Source organism: Pediculus humanus, genomic scaffold, assembly GCF_000006295.1.
Source record: "Pediculus humanus corporis 1103172107529 genomic scaffold, whole genome shotgun sequence".
In the NCBI taxonomy this organism is placed as follows: Eukaryota; Metazoa; Arthropoda; class Insecta; order Psocodea; family Pediculidae; genus Pediculus; species Pediculus humanus.
In genome coordinates this window covers 45,458-71,772 of record NW_002987145.1, presented here as the reverse complement: position 1 = coordinate 71,772, position 26,315 = coordinate 45,458, and the positions used below count along the sequence as shown (strand labels likewise).

Genomic DNA, 26,315 nt, shown 5'->3' with positions numbered 1-26,315 from the left:
GTTTATTACATATTTTAAGATTTCGTTTAATAAAATTAATGGTCAATAAAACCGCCATTTTATATTTTTGTGTGCGAAGAAAACCGAAGGAGTTATAAATAAATAAATTGAATTAGTATTATTAATAATATTTTTCTTTGTTTTATTACGTCTCTTCTGCTTTTTATTAATTTTTTCAATGAATTGATTTTCTAATTTTTTTTTGGTAATTTTGGCAACGTCGTCGAGAAAAAGAAAAAAAAACCCGAAATTAGTTTTTTAAATGAATCACATTAAAATTTTTTTTTTTTTATTGTTTTGAGTCAGGCAAGGAAAAATAAAATTTTTGCTCCTCGCGTAAATTTTATTTTAAATTTATTATAAATAAATAAATAAATAAAAATGATATTATTAATAATAATAATGATAATAATTTTATTATAAAAGGAAAAAAAAACGACGAACGATTTCTTTCGCTTTCGTTTTTCCACAAAGAGAATGAATGAAAATTTTTTTTTGCCCGTAATTTTTAAAACGTTTAAAAATATTTTCGTTCGTTTTTCCTTTTTTCTTTTTCATTTTTCCTTTTTTTTTTTTTCTTAGAAAAGGAAAAAATAAAAAATAAATAAGTAAAATGAAAACATAATAAGGAAATTAATTTAATGTTGTTGTTGATCTTTTTTTTTTTTTTTTTTTTTTTTTTTTTAAATTAGACCTTTTCTCGAACCGCCGTTTCCCGGGGTTGTTTTTCTTTTTTTCTTTTTTTTTTCTTTTCCTTTTTTAATTTTGTAAAATTAATTTTTTTTGCCAAATGAACTCTCGATTGCTTTAAATTTTTTTCGATAAGTTAAAGTGAATTTTCGATTTTCAAAAAATGAGAAAAATTTTATAGTAAATGTTTATACCGTTTAAATAAAACATAATAATAATAATGATATTAAATAATTTTCCATAATTTTTCGTCTGGTTTCGAAAAAAATGAAATTGTTATTTGCATAAAAATAATTAATGAATAATTTATTATTATTATTATTATTTTCTCTCAATTTAAAAATTGATTTCAAATCTAATCACGGTTAATGGCTGGGTAGAGTTAGTAGGGGGGGAGGGGAAAGAAAAATATTTGGGTTGTTTTCGTTTATTGGTGGGAATAAGAACAATTTTTTCAAATGCGAATTTAAAGTTTTATAAACTTTTGTTTTGTTTTGTTTGTTTGTTTCTATGTTTGTTTGTTTTTTTTTTTTTTCATTTTTTTCCATTTTGGTCGTAAAGGAAATTGAAAATTACGAGGGGAGTTTAGGGGGGGGAAAAGGGTTAAAGGGAACAAATGAAACACATATTGAAAGTTTTCCATTAAGTTTTGACACATGATTTATAAATCTTACTTTTTTTTTTTTCTTTTTTTATTACTTATTGAATTTTGTATTTCGTTTATTATTATTATTATTATTATTATTATTATTATTATTATTATTATTATTATTATTATTATTATTATTATTATTTGTATTTGCTTTCTTTTTAATCAGATTATAGCTGTAAAAAATTAAACAAAAAAAAAAAAAAAAAAAAAAATTAAAAATTTTCAAATGGGGAAAAAAAAATTTAAAATCGATTTAAAAAAAAAAAAAAACTTTGTATTAGTTCGTATACGTAGATTTTTCGAAAAGATTCGAATCGGTTTTTTTTTCGGGAGGGGAGGGGGAAGGGGAAAATCTGACGAAGGGTTTGTCAAAAAAAAAAAAGGAAAAAAGGAAAATTTGAATTTTTTTTGGTTTGATTTAAATTTTTCTTTTTTTTTGTCTTCCTTTTTCTTTTCGTATCTCGCACACGAAACTGGAATTTTTGTTGCCACTTTTGATTTGATAACTGTCAAGTCATAAGGAAAATTTCGTATTACTTTAATTTAGTTTATCCCTTTTTTTTTTTTTTACCCGAATTTTCCCTTTTTCCTTTCGTCCTTTACAATTTTTTTTTACATCTGTTCCAATTATAAATGGTCTTTTTTTCTCTCGAATTTGTTTTTTTTTTTGTTGGGGGGGGGGTAGATAATGGTTGAAATTTTTCTGCTTTTTCATCGCTCTTTATCATTCGACGTGACATTTAAAAAATTATTTCCTTTCGAGAATTTTCCGAGAGTAAAAATGTGTGTTTGCGAGAATAAAAAAAAAAATATCACGAGCGGTTTATTTCTACCGCATGTTTTTTCGAAACGAACGCATTTTGTTGTTTTGCAAACAAAGCGAAAGAAAAATTGTTTTTTTTTTTTTTCCTCGTGTTTTCGGTAAAGGTACACTTCAGTTTTCCCTCGTTCGGTTTCCGATTTTCAAATGGAAAAACTCTCTTTGGGAAAAAGGAAACGTTTTTTGTGAAAGGAAAGGTCGACGGTACACGAAAGGTTCACGTCATACATTTTGGTAAAATGACCGATTCGAAATGAAAAACGTTTGAATCGGAAAACGAGAAAACCAAATATATATAATTTCACGGGAAATTGTAAATTTATTGACAGGCCCAAAAAAAAAAAAAAAAAAATTTCTACGGTCCGTGGGAGAAAAAAAAAAATGAAAAAGGGAATTTTTTTTTTTTATCGGAAAAATAAAAAAAAAAAAAAAATTTCTTTCTGCTTTCTGCTTTTTTTTTGTTAAAGCGAAGCAGCGCAAAAAAAAAAACGAAAACGAAACGAAATAGAATTTATGTTGTTCGAAACGTTGAATCTGTCACATTCAGTAAAAGCAATATCCTTTTCCCCCTCCCCCTCCTTTTAAAAACGTTAAATACTTTATTACGGGATTTTCATTAAATTTTAAACTTCAAAACTTCTTCCCGGCACAAAAAAAAAATCCGCACGGCTTAATAATAATAAACCGGAAACGATGAGCGTAAAAGGTTCGATGAATTATTATTATTATTATTATTATTATTATTATTATTATTATTATTATTATTATTATTAATATCAACCACCGGTAACGATAAAATTGAAAATAAATAAAATAAGAATTTAAAATTATTCCGTTTCGTGTTTTCAATTAATTAAGGCATCGTTTTTAAGTGCCATTGACGGTCCGATATTATCAATAAAATGGATTGAAAAAAAATTTTTATTTTTTATTTTTCATTTTCCATGCATGCGACATTAACAAACAAAAAGGGGAGAGAGGGAGGGGAGGGAGAAGGGTGGGAAAAAATCAATTTATTAAGGTGTTTACAAGGAATATCCGTTATTATAAATAATTTATATTTTATTATTTCGATCGGTTAACCGTTTCAAATAATAATTATTGGCAGTAATATTTTTTTTTTTTTTAAATTACCCTAAAATTAAAATTTTTTCTCCCCGGAACTCCCCGAATCGGTGTCATAAAAAGAGGGATTCGAGTCGCCGTGAGGGCTGGGGTGGGAACGGTCGCCATTTCCTAATTAATTAGAATTTTTTTTTTTTTAAATAAAAATGAATGAAATCATTTTTTAAAAAAATATTTTTCTTTTTTTTAACTCGTGTCACGTCATTTAGTCACGTTTCGGGAGTAATTTGCCGTATTATTAATTACCGTCACGCGCTTTTCTCCCCCTTCCCCTTTCCGTATTTCTTTAATCCTTTTTTTCGTTCCTTTGTTTTTTAAAAAGGATAATTATTTAAAGTTAAAAATTTTTTCCTGTTGCAACAACCTGACGTTATTACGTCTCTATCACTGTGTGAATTGAAAAAAAAAATTTTTTTTTGTACCTCTTATCCGGTATATTTTTAACTACCTGATAGCTCGTAAGAGGTTTTTTTTTTTTTAAAGATAAAAAAAGGTGATATTATCGTTTCCTTTCGAAATTTTATTTCTTCTTCGGTAAATATATATATTTATTTTTTAAATAAGAGTCATTTGAATAAGAGAGAGATTTTTTATTTTCGAAATTTATGCTCCTTTATAATTTTTTTTTCGATTTCGTGAAAAATGCTGAATCTTGCGAAAAAAAAAAGAAAAAAAAAACTTAATGTCCACGTATATTTTTTATTACACTCCAGAAAGGAAAAAAAAAAGGAAAAAAAGAGGGGGGCGGAAAAATTATTAAAGCACGTTTTTAGTGATAAAAAGTTTGCTGATTTTTTTTTTTTTTTTTTTTTTTTTTAGTTTGGAACAAGTGAATTTTATTTATCTATTTATTTATTGTAAAGTAAAATTTATCGTACCTGGTTTAAAAATAAAAATATATATATAGCCGGTAAATTGTCCCGTGATATTTTTTTATTTCCCTTATTTTCTTTTTTTTTTTTTTTTGGGGAGGGGGGAAATTATAATTTATTTATTTTTTTTTGTTGGGGAGGTTGGAAATGTAAATAAACGGGTTTGAGGAAATAAAAGTGCTCTTTAACATTTAACCTTTTCGAACGGTTTTTTGTTTTTTTTTGCTTAATTTAAAAATAAATAAGGAAAAGATTTTTATTTTTTTATGCGCATAAAAAAAAATCTTAAAAAGGTTTTCCAATTGCTTTTACCGAATTTCAAGTCTTTGGAAAAAAAAAATTGAAAAGCAATCAAAACACAATTATCATTGAAGAAGAAGAAGAAAAACAACTTTTATCATCATCATCATCATCATCTCATATTCGAAGTTCCGTAAAAAAAATTTTTTTTTTTAAGTCATCGATAACGAAAAAAAAGAGGGGGGGAGGTATGGGAAAAATTAAAAAGGGAGCAAAAAACGTTGGAAGGGAATAAATTAAATCATGGGAGGAAATAATGAGAAAAAAATGAAATCCGTGATTTGGAAAAATTTTATCTATGAATGTCATTATTAAATCTCACGTAATAATCTCTTTTGAGCTTAAGGTTTTCGATTTAAAAAAAAAAAAAATTTGCCATTTTTTCTTCATTAAAAAAATTTTCCGTTTTTTTTTTTTCTATTTCCGGTGCAATGAAAATGTTATTATTATTATTATGTGAAAATTTAGAAAAATTCAATTTTGTATTTAGTAGTATTATTGGTTTTGTATTTTCATTTCATTTTTTTTTGACTGTGATATTTATTTTATTTTTAATTTTTCGGGGGGAAACTGGAAAATATGGGAAAACCGCGAAGAGAAAATTTTATTTTATTTTTTTTCCGTATAAAAAAGTTGCGGTTCGAATCGTTTTCGCGACAGACATTTTTTTAAAATTTAAATGACTCATTTAGTTACGAGACTTGCGGTTTATTATTATTTTTTGTAAAAGAATTTTATGGTTACTTACTATTAATTTACGATTTTTCTTTTTTTCCGTTTTTTTTTTTTTTTACCGGGGAGGGAATGAAAACCCCCCCGTGGTTGAAAGCTCGCAATTGCAGGAGGGTAGTTGCGGTGAGGTTTTACAAAAAAAAAAAAAAAAACCAACCGGGGTTTATGGTTTGTCGACTCCCCGGCGGTTTAGTTGTCGACTTTATTTTAAGTCATTTTTCCCCCCCCCCAAAAAAAAAAAAAAAAAAAAACGTTTTCGGGTTTATAATTTATAAAAATTTCGTTAACACGATTTTACCAAAAATTTTCAAAAAAAAAAAACGGTGAATGAAAATTGCCTTGGGGAGGGGGTTCGGTCAAAAGTTTTCATACGGTCAATAAAAAAATAAATAATGAATTATGTAAGAGTTTTTTTTTGTAATATACACAAGGAAGTGTTTTGTGTTGTTGTTGTTGTTGTTGTTGCTCGTAAATCACGATGGCAATTTTTCAACGTGGCGTTTTTATTTTTATTTTATTTTCAAGCAAAAAAAAATTCTTAAAATATTGAATTTTTAGTTCGTTTCATACATTATTTTATTTTTAAAGAGGCGGGGAGTGGGAGGGGAAGGGGAAGAAATCGATAGTCGTCGTTTTTCCGAATTGTAGAGAGTATAATTTAACGTTTTTAAAATTGCCGTGCATTATAATATTATTTCGATAGGATTTGCATAATTTAACTCTTGTTTTTTTTTAAAATAGTTTTTGTCGTTGGTTTCGTTTCAATTCGCTTTGAGAATTTCTACGTATTTAATATACCTTTTTTTATATACCTTCCTACGAATTTGCAGAAGATGCGAAGGAAAAACAAAAAAAAGAATAAATAAAAGAGTATAAAATAAACACTCGAGATTTGGCCCGTAGCTATTTAAAAAAAAAAAAAAAAAATACTAAGTAAATTTTCATTCGTGTTTCGAGGTAATTTTTTTTTTTTTTTGCGGTGGTTCAGTCCGTGAATTAAATAAAAAAAAAAAAAAAACGATAAAAAAACAAAAGAAAGGAAAAGAAAGGAAAAAAATGGTTGACTGACTGACGTAACGCAATGGAAAAACGTCATTACTAAGTATAAACGATAATGATTTAATAATAAACGAGAATGAAAAATGAATCAGGTTGGAAAACTGAAAAATTGAAATGTTTTTTTTTTCCTCTTCGAGAAAATTCTATTTTTTTTTTTTTTTTATAAGTAGAATCCGAATCCGAGAATCCGATTTACATTTTTTTTTCCGGTCTTTTCGTGACGGTTTACGTTTTGCTAATAGGAAATAACCCTTACGAACGCACGAACGCACACACACACACGTACACGCACCTTTGACTTCAGTTCATTTTCTATTTTCGTCACACTTCATCATGAATTTTTTTCCTATTTCGATGAAAGAGAGAGAGAGTTGGAGTCGTTTGGTGAAAGGAAAACGTCAAATTTTTCATTTTTCATTTTTTCTTTTTCTTTCTTTCGAATTTTTTTCTTTTTTCTTTTTTTTATACGTTTACCTTATATTCGTCGGTGTAAGGTTATATACATATTAATTTTAAAATATTATTTTTCTCACGTTGTTGTCGTCGTCGTCGTCGGTATTTTCTAGGGGGGGAGGGAAAAATGTTTACGAGTCGATATTGGAAAAGTTATGCGGCCGGAAAATAGCCTTTGAAGAGAGAATCAAAAGAGTTTTTTTTTAATTTTTTTTTTTTTTTCAAATAAAAAAAAAAACCTTTTTTACGGTGGTTTGAATACTTATTGCTTCGTGCATTCTTTTTTATTCAAAAAGGTTTCGCGATAAAATGGGAGAAAAGGATGAAGGAAGCAAAAAATATTTACATTATATTTATATTTTAACTAATTTTTTTAAAAAAAAAAAAAGAAAGAAAATTCCTTCTCGATATAAATTTATGGTTTACCATTTTTTTTTTTTGAAGGTTTTCCCATTTTTCCTATAAAAAGAAAAAAGGAAAAAAGGATCGATAAAGGTTACTTATAATTTTTTTGTTTTTTCCTTTACGACAAAATGCGGTTTTTAATAATTTTGTGCAGTTATTTTTTCGTTCGGCCTTGCATGCAATCCGTTCAATTGTGTTTATTTTTAATTTTTATTTCTTGCATCGAACGATCGATCAATATTTTATCGATTCTCAAACGTGGACGCGTTTAAACGAAAAAAAAAAAGGTGTTGAATTATATTGTTGGGGGATGCGGGGGGGGGTGGAGGAGGAAACGAACGAAACAGTAAAAAATAATTTTTATTTTATTTTATGTAAAAAAAAAAAAAAAAAGCTTTTGTTGAGTATTATGAACGACGACGACGACGACATTTAATTCAAAACTTGAAATCTTTTGCTTAATGGAAATTAAATTGAAATCTTTTTTTTTTTTTTTTTTTCATTTCCCCTCCCTCCTTTTTATTATTATTATTATTATTATTATTATTATTATTATTATTATTATTATTATTATTATTATTATTTTTATTACTCCTTTGAAAAGTTTATTTTTAAGGTTTTTCTTTTTTTTTTTATTAATAAGTTTTCTAAAAGATTTACTTTCCCTCTTTTTTTTTATATATTTTATATTATTATTATATTCCCTCCGATTTGGTTGCTCGTTTTTTTGTTCTTTCTTTCATCGTAATTATTATTATTATTATTATTATTATTATTATTATTATTATTTTACGTAAATATTAAAAAATTATATATATATAATTAATATATTAAAATATAATTATAATAAATTAAATTAAAAATATATATTATAATATTAAAATATTATATATAATAAATCTCGCGTATATAAGAATAAAAAAAAAAAAATTAGAGAGAAAGAGTTTTTTTATTAATTTTTTTTTCCCCCGTTGGTTTTTCTTTTTTTTTTTTGATGTAGTATTTTCGAAACAATTTTCTTAAACTCGGAGGAAAAGTTTTAAGGCGCTATTTTAATATATATAAATATATTTAGAATTTTTGTTTTATTGTTTTGAATTGAATTTTAAATTTGGAAAACAATTTTGAAGTTTGTTGTGTTCAAACATTGCCGTACCGAAAAAAGATTCGTAATGTATTCGAAAACATAAGAAAAAAAAAAAAACAACAACAATAAGGACGACGACGATGACGACAAAGACAAAGACAACCCTTAAGTTGTTGTTGAAAACTTCACCTAAAATTTATGGGGGGAAAAAAAAAAAAAATTTTTTTTCGGTTTTTTTTTTTTTTTTTTTTTTTTTTTATTTCCCACTGCCGGGGTTGTCTGGTTTTAAAAGATCACGTTTTTTTTTTTTTAAATTTTTTATCATCATCATCATTATTAGTATTTTTTTTTTTTTCGTTTGTTTGTTTGTTTGTTTTATTTTGTTTTTCTTCATCTTTTTTTTCTATTTTTTTTTTTTCCATTTCAGCACGTATTAAATTTTTTAAATTCGAGAAGAAGTTATCTTTTAATAAAGTTTTCTTTCTCTTTTCCTCTCTCTCTCTCTCTCTCTCTCTCTCTTTTTTTTGCGTTTCGGACGAGCTTTTACCTTTCGTTAAATTATTTTTTTAATTTAATTTTAAAATCTTACGTTTTTTGTAATAAAATGAAAAAGATTTTTTTTTTTTGGCCGTCGCTTAAAACGAAAAAAAAGGGGGGGGGGTAGTGTGCGAAAAAAGTTTTGTTTTAGTTTTCCTGTTTCGAGTCGAAAGTTTCCTGTTTCCGGTGGTCGGTGGCTTTCAAATATTTCCCCCCCTCCCCACCGAGCGGCGAACGCTTTTAAAACTCATATTAAATCTTCTTTAAAAAAAGGAAGAGATAGAAAGAGAGAGAGAAAAAAATCGTCTGACCTTTTATATAAAATGAGATGGCGAATCGAGAGAAAAATCTAATAAGGTGCGAAGGAAAGAAAATTAAAGGTGTAGGTCGTAAAATAAAATAAAATAAAATAATAATAATAATAGTAGTCAAAAAGGTCAAATCAAAAGAAGACGGAGTTCATATTATTTTTTTTTTTTTACATTTTAAAAAAAGAGAATCTGTGTGTGTGTGTGCTCGCACGCGCGCACGTGTTTATGTAAATCATTTTAAATTAGAAGAAGAGAGAGGGGGGGAGATTGGAATATTTACAGAAATTTTTTTTTTTTTTTTTACGTGATTATTTAAGGAAAATTAAATTTTTTTTTTTTAAAGAGTTAAAATTTAATTAAAGAGTTTTCAAAGAGAAAAACGTTATCGTCGGTTTTCTTTTTCTTTCCTTTTTTTCCTTTTTCTTTTCTTTTCCTTTTCTTTTTTTTTTGTTTGAGGTAATAAAGTTTTTTGTTTGAGGTATCTATGACGATAAGGAAAAGAAATTAAATTTTACCCGGAGAAAAACAAAAAAAAAAAACTCAAATTATTAAAAATAAATCAACTCAAATTATTAAAAAAAATCAACTCAAATTATTAAAAGAAATCAGTTGTTTTTTTTTTCTTTCGGGAAATAAAAAAAAATTCGTTAAAATTTTTAACCATTTCCGGTTTTTCAAAATTAATTCGTCATCAATTTTATTATTTTATTCGATTGCGTTTCTTAATCTTTTATTTAAAGAATTTGCGCGTGGAAAAGGTTTAATACGAGTTGGAAAAATTTTGTATTTGTTACGTTTTCTTCCAAAATATTTTCTCATAAAAGGCAAATTTTAATCATTTTTTCGAGTAGGCGGTGGTGGTGGTGATGGTGGGGGGTTTTAGTTTTCTCCTCTTTTCGAATTCGCGGAATTATGAACGCCGGAAATATTATAACGTAAAAAAAAAAAATTTTTCAGACGATTTAAATTCGAATCGAGTCTCGTTTTGTTAAAAAAAAAAAAAAAAAAAAATGCGTTTCTAAAGAAAATGTTTTAAAAATTTTTGTTCGTATCGGTGAGACGAGAAGGAGAAGAAGAAAAAGAAAAAAAAAAAAAACCGTAAAAATTTCAATTAATACGAATGAAAACATCGACATTTTATGAATTTTCTCAGCTGTTGGCATGAATTCTTTTTTTTTTTCGCAAAATTAAAATTCATGCCAAATGTATATAAACGTCAGTCAAAACAACAACAAATTTTTCGCTTCTGTTTAACATCATTTTTTTTTTTTCTCTCGGGGGCAAACAAAAATCGAAAAAACGAAAAACCATTTAATGTTTTCATGTGCAAACAACACAATGGATGTTGATTGTAAAAAAAAAAAAAAAGAAGAAAAATTCGATTATAAAAATAATTTTTTTCCCGTTCGTTTCTTGTTCTTGTTGTTTCTGTTGTTATGGTTTTTGAATAATAATAAATAAAATTTTCTTTTTATTCGGAAAAATTGATTTTTAAACAATCGAATGTCGATTTCCGAATATTTTCATTAAAGAAAAAAACGGGAAAAACGGAAAATTACAATATAAACATAATAATAATGTTTTCTTTCACGAATGAATGTTTTTAAAAATAATTTTCCATTTTTTTTTTTTTTAAACCCCTCGCGGTGCGTGAAAAATTTAATTTGTTTATATTAAATAATATAAAAGGTAAAAAAAAAAAAATGTACGATAAAATAAACGTGTTGTTTTCTTCCTCCTCCTGCTAAACCCCTCCCCTTCGGCTCGCCCGCCCCCCAAAAAAAGTTGGTTTGTATTTGTTTTTCCGAAACCAAATAAAATTTGCATGAAAAAAAAAAATTTTTTTGTTTTGTTTTGTTTTGTTGTTTCAAAATTTAATATCTGTCGAATAAAAAGGAAAAATTTTATTAAAAAAAAAAAAATTTTCAAACGGGAAATTTTTAAATTTCATTTAAATTAAAAAAAAAAAAACAAATAAGAGGGGAAGGGGAAAAGGGGGAAGGAGGGGAGGGGAGCACGCCACGTTGTCAATTTCGTCATTCGTTTTTGGGCTCGTGAATAAATGTTTTCTAATGTTTTGAGAAAACGAACTTATTATTTAACGGGGTAAAAGATCACAAGGTTTATTTTATTTATCTTTTAGACTTGAAATGTCAACTTCGTCGAACTGTTTGCCTGCCTGCCTCCCCGCTTGCCTCCCTACCTGCCTCCCTGCCTGCCTACCTGCTCTCCTTTTGAAATTTACTCAAGTTGAAACGATTTTAAAATTTATTTCAAAAGTTTGTAATTTTATTTTATTTTATTTTATCATCATCATCATCATCATCATTATTATTAATATTATTTTTTTGTTCTTTTGAAAATCGAGAAAGAGAAAAAACGAAAGAGAGAGAGAGAGAAAGAGTAGAGAAGGAAAAAGAAAAAAGGAAAATGTTATTTATTTGTAAGGTTTATTTATTTATTTAATTTTTTCCTCGTATGGTTTTCACCGGTGATGATGACGTTTTTTTCCGGAAAATTATTTATTAAACAATATATCAATTTTTTTTTTTTTTTAATAATACGTGTTGGCGCGAGAGAAAGAGAGAGAAAGAGGGGGAGGGAGAGGGAGAGAGTTAGAAATTTAATAAAAGTGTTATTAAAACGGATTAATTATTATTTTGCTGGGTTCGAATAATTGTTCGGACATGATCTCCTCATGTATGGAGCTTTTCTCGGTTTTATTTATTTATTTGAGTTTCTCTTCCCTCCATGTTTTTTTTTCTTTTTCGTTTTCGAACAAATGATGATGAAATTGGAAAACGTCAAAAATTTCACAAAGTTTGAAAATACATTAATTACATCGTGACGTTTGATAAAATTGGAAAAAAAGAAAAATAGAAATTAAGAGGAGGGGGTAAAGGGTTACATAAATATTTCAGGTACGTTTGAAAAGGTTTAAAAAGTATTTAAAGATTCGATATGTTACGATGTCCGAAATAATTAAATTTTTTTTTGCCCTTTCCCCCGCCTCTTCTCTCCTCTTCTTTTTCTTTTTTTTTTTATTTTTTCGAGGGGAGAAAGAAAAAAAGAAAGAAGGGGGAAAAAAAATTACGGTTGGAAAGCACAGCGTGAAAGTTTATATATATATATATATATTTATTCAATTTTCTGGTTGAATATTAAAAAAGCTCGGCGAATGAAAACGGCAGCGTGTGGATTTTCAGTCTTAAAAGATGGTTTTCGACTATTGTTTTCCATCGTTTTAATAAGGTTAATTAATAATTACAAAGAAGCGAGCGAACGAACCAATGAACGAACGACTCATACGTAACAAGAGAATTACCTAATTTAGCTATTCTCGAACCGTTTTTTTTTTTTTTTTTTTTTTTTTTTTTTTAAGGTCGCCAGCCTTTCTAGCTTTCCCCGAGGGAGGGAGGGGGAAAGAGGAGGGGGCGGGAAAAAAGATACGAAAATTACTTCATTATAAACACGGTTACCTTAATGGCTTTTTGAGTTTTTATTTTGTTTTAATTTTTTATTTTTTTATAATTTATTTTTAGCGATATTGCCATCATTATCATTATTGTTGTTGTTGTTTTTTTTTTGTTTTTAATTTAAATTTAAAATAATTAACTCTTGTCGTCGTTGTTGTTATTATTGCTGTTTTTTTTTTTTTTGTTAAATGGAAAAGCTTTGCTCGTTTCATTTTAATAAATACGTGAATGAGATATTGAAAATAAATTTAAACAAATTAAAATCAACAATTTTTAATTTATTAAATTTAAAACTGTTTGGATTTACTTAATTAATAAATAAGTAAATAAATAAATAAAAGTTTATAAATTTTTATTAAAAAAAAAAAACTTTCAGGTGTTTTTTTTTTTTTTGCTTTTGTTTTTCATTGATGAATCGAACATTAGAGAAATTGGATTTAAAAAAAAAAAAAACAAACAAACAAACATGTTTGTTTGAATCAAAGTAATATTGCAATTTTTTTTCTCTCTCTCTCTTTTTCTGTCTCTTTATTTATTTTTTTTTTTTTTTACTTTTAAGCTTTTGAGCTAAAAGCGTAAAGCTGTTAAGCTTGTCCTTTGTTTTTGTAATTTATAAATTTTACGACTTTCGTTCATTAAAAAAAAAAAAAAAAAAAATATTTCGAGCTCGGAAAAATAACAATAATAATAATAATAATAATTATTATTATTATTATTATTATCATCCAGTATTATTGATTTTTTAAAATTATAAGTTTTGTGTATTTTTTCAAGAGGGGAAAACATTTTTTTTATTTTATTTTGCGCAGGTGTAAATTTTTATATATATGTATACATTAAAGCTTTTGTAATAATAAATAGGTAACCGAACATAAATTAAGGAGAAAATAAGGGAGGGGGCAGGGGAGAGAGAGAGAGAAAGAGGGAGGAAAAAAGGTTTTGAATTTACTTAGTTACTTACGTAACGAAGATGTCTTTTCGTTCATCCCACGTTATTCCAATATTTCATTTTTTCCCCCCTTTCCATTCCTTTTTCTTTCAAGAAATAATTTATTAGAATTTTTCTTTTTTTTTTTTTTTTCCCCTTAAGGAATGGTTACGTGCGATTTAAATTTGAATAATGTTGAAAAGAATAAAAATTTACGTCATCGGTCATTTTTTAAAAGGTTTTTTTTTTTCTTTTGAAAAAGAATGTAAACCGAGATTTGATTGATTGATTGATTGATTAATTTTACATAAGTTTTTGCGGCATGTTAAGAAAATCCGGATCGTTTAGTATTACAATCTTTATGAAAATATGGTTTCTCGACATTTTGAACGGAGGGTTTCCGTTTTCCCCGCGTGTTATTCTTGCGGTTTATTAATAATTGATAACTCGATATTTTTTTACCTTGTCGGGTCGGGTTTTAAGGTAAATTATTCACCATTGAATTTTTTATGGAGTTGTTTAATTCATTTTGCGTGCGCCCCTCCCCTCCCATCCCCCATCATCTGCCCTAACATCTGAGTTTACACGTGCATAAATTTTTTGCGTTGCAGAGACGGTAATCTTCGGGAAGGGGACCAAATATTAGCCATCGATGGACAACCGTTGGATTCAAACATTAGCCATCAACAGGCTATTAGCATTCTTCAAAAAGCCAGGGGTTTGGTTGAGTTGGTAGTGGCAAGGGAAGCAGAAGAGGAGACACAAGAAAACCAATTCCCTGTCGCCAGGTCTCCATCGGCTGTGAGCGATTCATCCAAAGCTGGCTCCGACATGGTGGTTAGTGGGACCAAATTAATTTTTTTTTTTTTTTAAATGAAACAATCTTTCGATTATTTAAAATATTTTTTAGTAAAAAAAAAAAAAATGTTATCATTTTAATTTATCATTTACAGCTTAATACGGAATGGTCACAGGTGGAAGTGATCGATCTTGTCAACGATGGTTCCGGTCTCGGTTTTGGTATCATCGGAGGTCGAAGTACGGGAGTCGTCGTCAAAACTATTTTACCGGGGGGCGTCGCAGACAGAGTTAGTAAATTTTTAAATTTTTAATTAATTTACCACGTTGTTTATTTACGCTATAAAATCCTTTCATTAACTTCGAGTTAAGTAACTAATTAATGAGAGATAAGAGATGATGGGGGGAGGTTATTTGTCAATTTAATATACGGTTTTATAAAATTAATATGTTTTATTCGAAATTAAAAAGAAAAGAAAGAAAGAAGGGAAAGCTGTCGCACTGGAAAATTTTAGAAATTTTTTTTTTTTTGAATTTAATAAAAGCGAGAAGAGACCTGATTCGTAAGTACAAAACTATTTGAATAATACCGATTTAATCGAGCAGAGACTTTAAATAATTCATTGCGATTCTTTGTAAAAGTAAAATTAGAATTTTTGATCTCGAGATCTACGAAGATTTCGTATTATTTAAATTTCTGGCATATTAACAAATCAGTATTATATGCTAAATTTCTACCGTCATTATCATTATCGTCGTCATCTTTATCATTTTTCCTATCAGCTGTATGGGGTATATTCTTTGCCAAAAAAAAAATTTTAATTTTACCGTTTTTTTCCTTTATGGTTGTTGTTTCGTTAATAAAATTTATTAAATCGAAGAAGTAAATTTTTTAAATTTATTTTTTACTCAGTATTAACTCTAATTAAAAATATACGAAGAGTGCAACAGTAAAAAGAAAAAGAAATCAAAACTAATTAACGTTTATAAATAAAAGTTATTATTATTATTATTTTTAATTTTAATTATAATTTTTTAAAGTATCTTTTTATATTTAATTTGAAAAATGTTTATATTTATCTCTTTTATTTAGGTTTTTTTTTCGTTGTTACTTTAACATAATTTAATTTTAATTTATTTTATATTTACTGTAAGTGAAAAATGTTTTTTTCTCTCTCTCTCTCTCTCTCTTTCTTTCTCTCAAAGGTTTCCGATTGTAAAAAAAAAATTTTTGAAAAATTCCAAATAGAAAATTATTTTTGAAATTTATGAAAATATACGTATGATATGGCGTTTTTTTATTTATTTTTTTAGTTTCGCGTGACTGACTGTTTTGAACCAAAAAAATTTTAAAATTAATATTGAACTAAAAATTTACCTTGACCCAAAACTTTCGAAACTTTGAATTTTAAACGGAATTGCGGTAAATAATAATTTATTTAAGGATTAAATTTGTAATATTGCATTACACAGTCCTTAGAGTGAATAATTAATTTACAAACAATTTAAAAGTTTTTTAATTTTTAATATTTATTATTATTATTATTATTATTATTATTATTATTATTATTATTATTATTTTCTTCCTCAGGACAGTCGCCTGCAAAGCGGAGATCATATTTTGCAAATCGGCGACGTTAATTTACGAGGAATGGGCTCTGAACAAGTTGCCGCCGTACTCAGACAATCCGGAAGCCATGTTCGTCTTGTTGTAGCTCGACCCGTAGAACCCACGTCTCCCGATTATCAAGTAAATTTTTACTTATGATCATTATTTGAAATGGAAAATGAAAAGATCAACGACCGATCGTTCTAAAAAATAATAATAATCATAACAAAAAAATTTTTTTTTTTTTATCAGGCTTTAGGGAGTCACGCTCCCATTGTGCCAACGAAAATATTGGGAGACCCCGAAGAACTCGATCGTCATCTTTTGCAAAATGGTTACACGGAAACACTTTCGAGACAAACACCCGTACTCGAAGCTTACAACGATCATTTTATTTTCCGAGAACATCAACAAGATATTGAGATGCATGTAAGAAAGAAATAAAATTTATTTGTGCGCCATTTTACAAAATTATTTGTTATTAAAATGATATTCGATAATGAAATAATATTGATTTTTTTTGGCAGCCGCAAGCAACTCTAGTCATGGATGCAGTTAGAAATCCTGTCGGATCGTCTATACCCATTCTCACCGCACCCTCTTTATCGGTTCTCACAATGGATATGCTACCATTAGAAACATCAGATCTTCCCGAAATGGAAAAATTCACAGTCGAATTAAAAAAAGATTTACACGGTTTGGGGATCACAATCGCAGGATACGTTTGCGAGAAAGGTGATAATTAATAACTCGTTAAAAATTTATTAAGTCGAAATATTTTTGTTTTTCAAAATTAATCGCGACAACTTATGAATAAAATAATAAATTGTTGTTTTTTTTATAATGGCTGAACATTAAGTAGTTTAGAAATAAGCGAAGCATTTTTTGGGTTATTTTTAATTTCGTTGCTATCGGTAGCGTTAATTTAACTCGGAAGGAGTTACGCGGTTTATTATCATGTGGGAAGAAAAAAAAAACATTTTAGAAAAAAAGTCGTAGAGAAAAATTTAAATTTTATAATTTTCAATCGCTAATATTAGAGTTTCTTAATGTTTTTTTTTTTTGTTGTTGTTGTTTTTGCAGAGGAACTTTCTGGAATATTTGTTAAAAGCATTAGCGAGGGTAGTGCAGCAGACGTGTGTAAAAAAATACAAGTTAATGATAGAATTGTCGAAGTTGACGGTCGATCTTTGCAAGGTTACACCAATCATCAAGCTGTCGAGGTAATTTTTCATAATCGACTCCATGTTTGTTTATAATTATGAGTCTTGTGATTTTAAAGATAAATATGACAAAGAGGATTTTGATTTCTTAATAAAGTTTCTTAAGGATTTTTTGTTTTCTTAAAAAAAAAAAAGGTTTTGAGATCAACGGGCCAAACCGTCAGACTATGTCTTGAAAGATATTTGAGAGGTCCTAAATTTGAACAATTGCAACAAGCTATTGCTGCCTCCGAAATAAAGCTTCCGACTCCGATATCATCTTCAGCCGATTCACTGCCTCATCTTGCTATAAGTTCGGTGAGCAATTTTGTAGAAAAATGTGTGCGACCGTTTGGTTTTGCACAATTTATTTTCGTTTCTTTCCCCCCCCTCCCCCACAAAAGCACATCGCGAGTATTTTTTATTTTTTTTTTTTTTTTTAATACAGAGCGGAGAACCCAATGAAATAAAAGCCGAGAGAAAAAGTTCGGGTAATTTAATGTTGGAAAATATAGAGTCTGACAATATGAACATCGATATTTGCGATTTGGATATGCTCATAGATAATGATTACGAGGGAACTTTAAAACCGACAGTTGAAGCTGCCATTCAAGCAAAGTGGAAAAAAATACTTGGAGACGATTCGGAAATCATTGTAAGTACTCGATAAAAATTATTTTGTTTAATTATTTGTTTTTTTTTTGTGTTCCTTCATTTCGAAATTTTTTTTTTTTTTTGATATTCAGGTTGCTCAACTTTGTAAATTGAGTGAGGGAGGAGGATTGGGGATCAGTTTGGAAGGTACGGTTGATGTTGAACACGGTCAAGAAGTTCGACCGCATCATTACATAAGATCAATTTTACCCGAGGGACCAGTTGGCCAAAATGGACGTCTTCGATCGGGCGATGAACTCTTAGAGGTAAAAAAAAAAATTACCGCGTCTGTCGTTGAAGTTAATTTTTTTTTTTTTTTTTTTTTTACAAATTTTGATTTTATAATTTATAGGTAAACGGATATAGATTGCTTGGTATGAATCATATCGAAGTCGTTAGCATTTTAAAAGATTTATCCATGAGCGTTCGTATGGTTTGCGCTCGCAGAAGTGATAGCACTTTACCACACAGATTGAATGATACAACTCAAGATAAAGCAGCTTTTGCGGGAAGAGTAAGTTATTAATTGAAATATTAAACTTTTAGAAAATTTTTTTTGTTTTTGTTTTTCTTAAATTTCAATGGTTTTTTTTTTTTTTCATCGTAGAACATCTTGGGTGGCAGCTTGCAGAACTTAATTCCTGCCACGGACCGTCTCGTAAAAGCAAAATCAGACGGTTCTCTCGCTTCGACAACAACAACCGCCACGGCAACCGACGGGAGTTTTTCGAAAATGAAATCGCGATCACTGGAACCGCTCACGGGTCTTGCCATGTGGAGTTCGGAACCGCAAATCATCGAATTGGTCAAGGGAGAACGCGGACTCGGATTTTCCATTCTCGACTATCAGGTAAACTCGAAATATAATAATTTTGTACCTCCTAAGGGTGACGAGAAGACGAATGAGTTTTTATCGGGTTATGCGAATGAGTCGAACGATAAATTTTACTCGTCTTCGAATCCGAATAATTTTATATCCATGAAAAAATCGTCTTTACAAGATCCCTCGGTGAAAAGAAACGTGAAAGATCAACATCGCGTGAGATTTAACATCAACGACAAGAGAAAGCTTTGCTTGTCTTGCGGCATTAACAAAAGGCTTCACGATCACATTGCTTTATCTCCCGTTAGTTCGTGGTCCGGAAGCGAATTGAGTGATACTAATTCGCCATCCGTGGCCAGCAACGAATCTCGGTCTCCCTTAGTTCCATTTAGCTATCATATTTACATTTAAAAATTCGGAGCAAATTTTTAGTATTCAAAATCTAGTCTTGTAGAGTATCGAAAAAAAAATTTATTCGTATTCATTACATTAGTCATTATTATTATTATTATAATACGTTTTTTGGGCACGCAGTAACACACAATTATCGCACGATAAGGAAAATTTTTAAGTAGAGTAATAATAGTTTTTTTTTCCTCCATTCAAAAAAAAAATTAATTTTTTCATCTTCGTATATATTCATCACACGAAATTATAGTCGTCGTTTTTCCTCGTTTTTTCCATAAAAAAAAAAAAAAAAAAAATCCTACGGGTTTAATAATAAACGTTGAGGATGAAAGGAGTCAATTAAGTTTTTAAAATAAAAAATACGTTTTAATTTATTCTTTATTTTTCATATTTCATTTTTTTTTTTTTTTTTTGTCTCTCTATCGAATAAAATTTACTTACGTGGATGTAATCCCAGTATCCCGGTATCCCGGTTTGTGGGAAAAATACGTGATAAACCATCCAGTGAATTTTTTTTTTAGTAATGGTAGTAAATGTAATTAAATTTAATTGATTATGTTTGTTTGTTATTTATTATTTGCTATTACGTCATTGAAAAACAACAAAAAAATTGTTTAAAATGTGTATTTTAATCGCTAATATTATTATATTTAAATATACATGTAAAAGAGGTTCTTCACTTTTTCTTTTTTTAAATTGGAATTTAAATTTGAAATTTGAATTTTTTATTGTAAATTTAGTTCCTTAAAATTCTTAAGGGTTGAATTTAAGGGTTAAAATACTAATGAGAACTAATTAGGGAAATTATAATCAATAATTAGAAAAATTAAAAAAAAAAAAAAAAAAAGGAAAAAAAGTAAAAAGCACGTTCGAATTAGTTTTTTAATTTTTTGAACGAATTAATTTTTTTTTTAACAATGTTGCCAATTATAAAAATTTTGATTGATTGTATTTCCGTAATGAGAAAAACAAAAAAAAATCGAACGTAGTATCGCGAAAATCGATAAATCGAGCGTAGTAAAAATATGGAAAATTTAATTTTTTTTTTTGTTTGTTTGTTTGTTTTTTTTTTTGTTTCGTTGCTTTTAATAATTTGAGAAAATGTTTTAAATTATTATAATTATTATTATTATTATTATTATTATTATTAGGGAATAATAATGGGCGGATGTTTTTACGTAAAACTTTTTTTTTTTAGAAGAAAAAACAAGAAGGAAATTTAAAAGATATTTCGGGAAAATAGGGAAACGACGATGAAATAATAATTATTAAAAAATAAGAAAAAACAATAAAAAGTTTTGTCGTCGAACCTTTTTTCTCTTTTTATTCGTATTGAAATGTATGTGTGAGAGAGAGAGAGAGAACACATACGTTGTGTCGACGAGTTTTTGTTTTATTAATTAAAAAGTGAAAAGTCACTCATTATTAAAATATTAATAATACATACATACACATATATAAGTAATTTATAACGGAATAAATTTAAAAAGAAATGAAAATTCCGTTTGTTCAATTCAAGTTTACGAGTTTTTTTTTTTGTTTGTTCGTTTGTTTGTTTTTTGTTTGTTCTATGTTTGTAATTTAAATGTATGTTGAATTCAATTGAATTTTTGCTGTCGCAAAAAAAAAAAAAAGTTAAGACGTGTGAAAAATTTATTAAATTTTATTTAGTGAACGTTTGTGAGTGTGTGCGTGCGCGAGTGTCGAGTTAAGAAAAGGGAAAAAGAAGACTTTGTTATCAAAGTCTTAATTTTTTTTTCTTTTTTGTTTCCCTATCTATCTATCTATCTATCTATCTATCTCTCTCTCTATCTATTCTATTTATCTCTTTTACTGTAACACTTCGTCTTTGCTATTGTTAAAATGTTGCTGCCGTTGTTATTAACGCGATCAATTTTTCACCGTTTTTCTTTTTTTCCCCCTTCCCCTGTCAACTCGATTTTGTTTACGTACCTTTATTACATTAGCAGAAGAAAATTTGATTTGCGATTAATCGATTGTCAGTTTCGACTTTTTCTTCTAAAAAATTTTCTCCGCCTGAAAACAAAGCAAGAAAAAAAAAAAAATGAAAAATTTATAATTGGTGTTGTTATTATGTTTTTTTTTTTTTTATTACGAATGATAAAAAATGTTTTATTATTTTTTATAAAGTTTTTTTTATCTGTTATCGTGTAACTTTTATTATTATTATTATTATTATTATTATTATTATTATTATTATTTTTTAAAATTAATTTGTTTTTATTTTTTATTTCGATTCGGGGGAGGGGGGAGAAAAACTTTTTTTTAGTTACCTGTTGAATTTTTTCCACTCAAAAAAAAAAAGAAAATTTATTATTATCCTACTTACTCGTGGAAATTTTTTATTTTATTTTTTTTAAATTGAAATTTATTTAGTTAATTAATTAATTAATTAATGATTAAAACGAGAATTGATCGATTTAATTCGAAATCAAAATTTTCCGGGTGGGTGGGGGGTATTAGGATTAAAAGAAAAAAAAAATTTGAATTTTTTCTTACGGTTAATGTCATTTGAAAATGTTTTTTTTTCTCTCTCTCCCCCTTTCCTCTCGCGTTTATAATTACGCAAACAAAATGATTTTCCATGTTTTTTGTGATTTTTTTGGGGGGATTTAGGGAGGGTGAGGGAATTTCGAATCTGTTTAAACCGTCTGTTTCCGTTTTTTTTTCGTTTTTCGAAAATAATTCTAAAGCTGCTTTTATTTTTTTATTTTTTCTCTTTTTTTTTCCATTTCATTTTTTGACCTTTTGATCATCTCATGTTTTCATGCAATTTTTCCAAAAAAAAAAAAAAAAAGGAAAATTCAGTGGATAAATTCGAAAATAAATAAATAAATAAAATATATATAAAATTTTTTTTTTGTTTCTTTTCGGGTACAATTTTCGTTTTTTGAACGTTTGCTACGTGTTACGTGTTATGCTTTCCAGTTCCCGTTCGTCCCATTTAATATTTTTACTGTAGGAAAAATTTGTCTGGAGAGCTTTTCCGCTCTGGAATGTGTTAATTAAATAAGTCACACACACACACGAAGAATGTTGATGGCAAAAAGTTGTAATTTAAAAATTGAAAATTTTTTAAAAATAATTTTCTTTTTTCGAGGGGGGAGGAGAGGGGAGGGAGGGAGGGAGGCGGTGGCATTCATTTTATCACATTTAAATGATTTTCGACACGTTCTTTAAAGTCGCGCGAAAAAGAGAAAATTTATTATAAATTTTTATTTTATTTTATTTTATTTATTTGGGAGCGGTTGGGAGGAGGAACGGTAATAAAAAAAAAGAAAAAGGGAAAGGGGGGGGAAAACTTTTATTAATTAGTTTTTTTTGGGGGGGAAGGAGAGGGGAGGGGAGGAGGTTTTAAAACGTTTAATTGCTTCGAACTTTTAATGTTTTGTCGTTATTGTTAATAACGCATCTGGTTTTATTATTATTGTTTTAACTATTAAATTTTATTTATTGTCCTCCTGTCCTTTTTCATCATCATCCCTCTTCAATTTCTTCTTGCTGTTTTTACGATTATTATCATTATTATTATTATTATTTTTTTTTTGTTTGTGTTTAATAATAAGCGTTTTTAGTTTAAAAAAAAAACAAAAAAAATGGGGGGATATCGTTTTAATAATAAAAGTCGATACTAAATCATTAAAATATATATATATTTTTTAATAATTATTTTCACGAGGGTGTGGGGAGGGGGGTTTTAAAACATTTTAAATAATCTCCTGCCCCCCTTTCCCCACCTCCTCGTTTTTTTTTAACGACGGATTTTTCGAAGGGAAATATAAAAAAAAATTCTGTTTTCCGAGTTTTTTTTTTTTTTTTGTCATTTACGATGATAATTTACGATGAAAGTTTATAGATTTTTTTTTTTTTAATTACAATTAAGAAAATTGAATTTTGTTTAGTTATTAAATTTAAAAAAAAAGGGAGGGAGAAGAAGAAGGGAAAGGGAGAAGGGGGCGGAAGTGAAAACGTTGCTACTTTTCGTATTTTCGAAAAAAAAAATAAAATAAGTAAATATAATACGAAGAAAAGTTTTCGATAAAAGTAAAGAAAAAAATGGAAAAAAAGAAAATATTCAAAACTTATTAATGTTTATTTTTTATGACGTCATAAATTTCCCCCTCTTCCCCTTCCCCCTTCCACGTTTTTATAAAATTCAGAGGAGGAGCAAAAAAAAATTTGAATTTTCTTTTACGTTTTTTATTTTTTTTTTGCTACTATGACTACGGCTATAAACGCTTCGATTTAAAAAAAAATATTCAATATCTTTATTGGGTATTATTTGACAATAGGAAAAAATCCGTTTGATGATAATAATAATAATAATAATAATAATAATAATAATAATAATAATAATAAAATTTTTTTTCGATTGCATTTATGGGTGCCATATGCAGCGGGGTTTTATTTTAAAAAATTGTTTATTATTCCAGCTTTTAATAATTTATTAAATTAAATTTAAAATTTTTTATTTTTTATTTTTTATTAAAAAAAAAAGATTTTCGTGTTAAAGTTTGCGAGCGTCGTTTTTTTTTTTTAAAAAAAAAACTCGGAAAGTTTTGCTTCGTTACGTTTTTATTTATTTTTTTTTAATATTTGCAAAGTTAAAAAAAAAAAAAAAGTAAAAAAAAGTTTTGCGGTTCGAATAATATGATGACTGACACACCTCGATTTTTAAATCGAAGTAAAAAAAACAACTTTTTCTTCCCCTCCCCCTCCCCTCCTTCTCTCTCTCTTTGCCTCCTCCTCCTCTTCCACCTGCACTCCCCCGCAAAAAGTGTTTTTCATTAGTTTTAATGATGAAAAAAAAGCAGAAAAAAAAAACAAAAATTTATTTATTAATTTTAATGAAATCATTTGTTTTCTCTTTCTTTCTCTTTCTCTTACTCTCTCTCTCTCTCTCTCTCTCTCCCCCACTCTCTTTCTCCCCCTCATTTTCTTTTGCTTTCCTGATTTATTTTTATACTTTATTCTCTTTTTTTTTCCCCGTTTGTTTTTTGTTTTGTTTTTTTTGTAATATTGTTAAATCGAAGAAAAAAAAAAAAATTAATGCTTTAAACTTTTTTTTCTTTTCCCTCCCTCTCCCTTACCTTTTTCTGTATTTTTTTTTCTCCTCCTTTTTCTTCTCCTCCTCCTCCTCCTCCTTTTTCTTTTTCAAAGGTTTTTTTTTTTTTCAAAGGCCGACTTCAATTTAAGTTTATTTTATTTTGTTTCTTTCTTTTTTTTTGTCTTTTTTTTTTTTTTTTTTGATCACACACCTTTTACGAATGGGAAGCCCTTGGAATTTCAAATGGGTTTTTTTTTTTATTTTTGGAAGTGATATTGACGTAAAATAAAAAAATATAGCCTCCTAAGAAGAGTGTAGAATTTTTTTAAAAGGGAAATCATCATCATTTTCTTTTCTTCCTTCCTTCGAAATTCGAATTTTTTTCTTTCCCCCTCACCCTCCCACCGTCCTCCTTTTCTTTTTACGTGTGTATTTATATGTGGATAAGAAAAACACTAAGAAAGATTTTTTTTTTTTTGAGAATTTAAATAGACGAAACCTTTTCAGGTGTTTTTGTTCTTTATTACGTTTTATTTTCTTTTCTAAGAGATTCTATTTCGTTTTAGAAAAAAAAAAATTAACTATTAGCATAATAAGAGGAGCATAGCATTGTTATTACAATTACCATAGCATTGTATTATTTTGATTATAAAATATTATAAGTAAAAAAGGTTTAATTGCATTTCTTTGTGTTGTGTATTAACTTTTGTGTTAAATTACTTTTATGACCTAAAGCAAAATCTATATATATACACGTATATAATATTTTTAAACAACAGCAAAAAACCGTTACTGCTAGCGTTAGAGAAAATACTTACTGCGTTTTTTTTTTCCCCCGCGTAATAAGTAAATTTATTTATATAGCGTGAAAATTTTAATTTTCCTTTTTCCTTATTTTTTTTTTAAAATGCGAAAGTAATAATTTATCCTGTGGCACCTGTAAAATATAAATTACGATTTTGTTAATTTAAAATTTTGAAGGATAGGGAGGTGGAGGTAGAGGAGAAGAAGAGGGGAGGGGAGGGAGAAAGTTGAAAGAAAAAAGAAAGCGAAATTGTTTGTTTTTTTTTTTTTTTAAATCAAATTTTCCAAGATTTCCTGTCGAAAACACTCGAACATTCTTTGTGTTTGTTTGTTTTGCGTTTGTTTGTTCGTTTGTTTGTTTGTTTCTTTACGAAGTTAATAAATTGGAATTAAAAATTAAAAATTAATTACCCGATAATTACCCGTGATTGTTAATTTATTTTCTTCCCCCTTTTTGACAGAAGCGAGATCTCAAACCTGTAAGAAAAAAAAATGGAATTAAAATTATTAATAATTTTTTTTGTTTTGTTTTTTTTTGTTTTCCAGGATCCCATGGATCCCAACGAAACAGTTATCGTTATAAGAAGTCTCGTACCGGGAGGAGTCGCACAATTAGATGGTCAATTGATCCCGGGTGACAGACTCGTTTTTGTAAACGATACGAATTTGGAAAATGCATCTCTCGATCAAGCCGTGCAGGCGTTGAAAGGAGCTCCAAAGGGAATCGTTAGAATCGGAGTTGCCAAGCCTTTGCCGATACCGGATAGCGTTTCAAATTGTCAGGTTAGTGAAGAGACGAATCGAACCGAGACGGTCTCCCATGAATTTTATAATGACCAATTACACGGTAAAGAAGGTATCGAACAAATTAGCGGTAGTAACGGTGGCGACGAAGAAGGGGGTTCCCCGACTCAAAACGTTCTTATGAAATCCGAGAGCTTTTAATGAGATGAGCATATTTTATATAAATCACTTGTTGCCTACATTCCATTTTTTTTTTTTTTTAACAATAAAACTTTTAAAATGAAGGAAGGAAGGGGTGGGGAGGGTTTTTTTTTGAAGGGGGAGGGAGTTCAAGAGCAGGATTTGTTGTCGTTTTTTTTTGAAACGTCATTTGAAATTACTTTTAACCAGTTGGCTTAAAAAAAAAACTCGCGGTGAGATTTATCGCGAATGAATGAAAATCCACGAAATAAGGCGATGACGATTCATCATGGACGGGGGGGGGGATTTTTTCCTTTTTTCCTTTTTTAGTAGGGACGGCGACGACCTGAAAAAAAATAATAATAATAATAATTTAATGAAAAAATATCGGTATTTTCAAAACCGGAAAAATTTAATTTAAATATCGAATATAAGTTTTGTGAGTCGGCCATCTTTGTGGTTTCGAGCGGTTAGTTTTTTTTTTTTTTTTCGATTTGAAAAACTATCGGGATCATTTTGAAAATTTTTAATCGATAATTTGAACGTAAGATAAATTTCCCCCTCCTCCCCATAAGGAA

General features: G+C 28.0%; 1 protein-coding gene across 1 annotated transcript in view; it reads left to right on the top strand.

The window, feature by feature from the left end:
* Positions 1 to 25,758, top strand: part of Phum_PHUM180840 (uncharacterized protein) — a gene marked incomplete at both ends in the record, with an annotated part of 32,065 nt that extends 6,307 nt beyond the window's left edge. Inside the window, 12 exons of the mRNA XM_002425147.1 lie at positions 14,059 to 14,284; positions 14,401 to 14,535; positions 15,837 to 15,995; positions 16,107 to 16,283; positions 16,382 to 16,589; positions 16,938 to 17,077; positions 17,213 to 17,374; positions 17,505 to 17,711; positions 17,803 to 17,976; positions 18,063 to 18,224; positions 18,318 to 18,560; positions 25,360 to 25,758. Of these exons, the coding sequence (XP_002425192.1) occupies positions 14,059 to 14,284; positions 14,401 to 14,535; positions 15,837 to 15,995; positions 16,107 to 16,283; positions 16,382 to 16,589; positions 16,938 to 17,077; positions 17,213 to 17,374; positions 17,505 to 17,711; positions 17,803 to 17,976; positions 18,063 to 18,224; positions 18,318 to 18,560; positions 25,360 to 25,758 (2,392 nt within the window). The remainder of the gene's footprint in view (positions 1 to 14,058; positions 14,285 to 14,400; positions 14,536 to 15,836; positions 15,996 to 16,106; positions 16,284 to 16,381; positions 16,590 to 16,937; positions 17,078 to 17,212; positions 17,375 to 17,504; positions 17,712 to 17,802; positions 17,977 to 18,062; positions 18,225 to 18,317; positions 18,561 to 25,359) is intronic.
* Between the last annotated feature and the right edge of the window lie 557 nt (positions 25,759 to 26,315).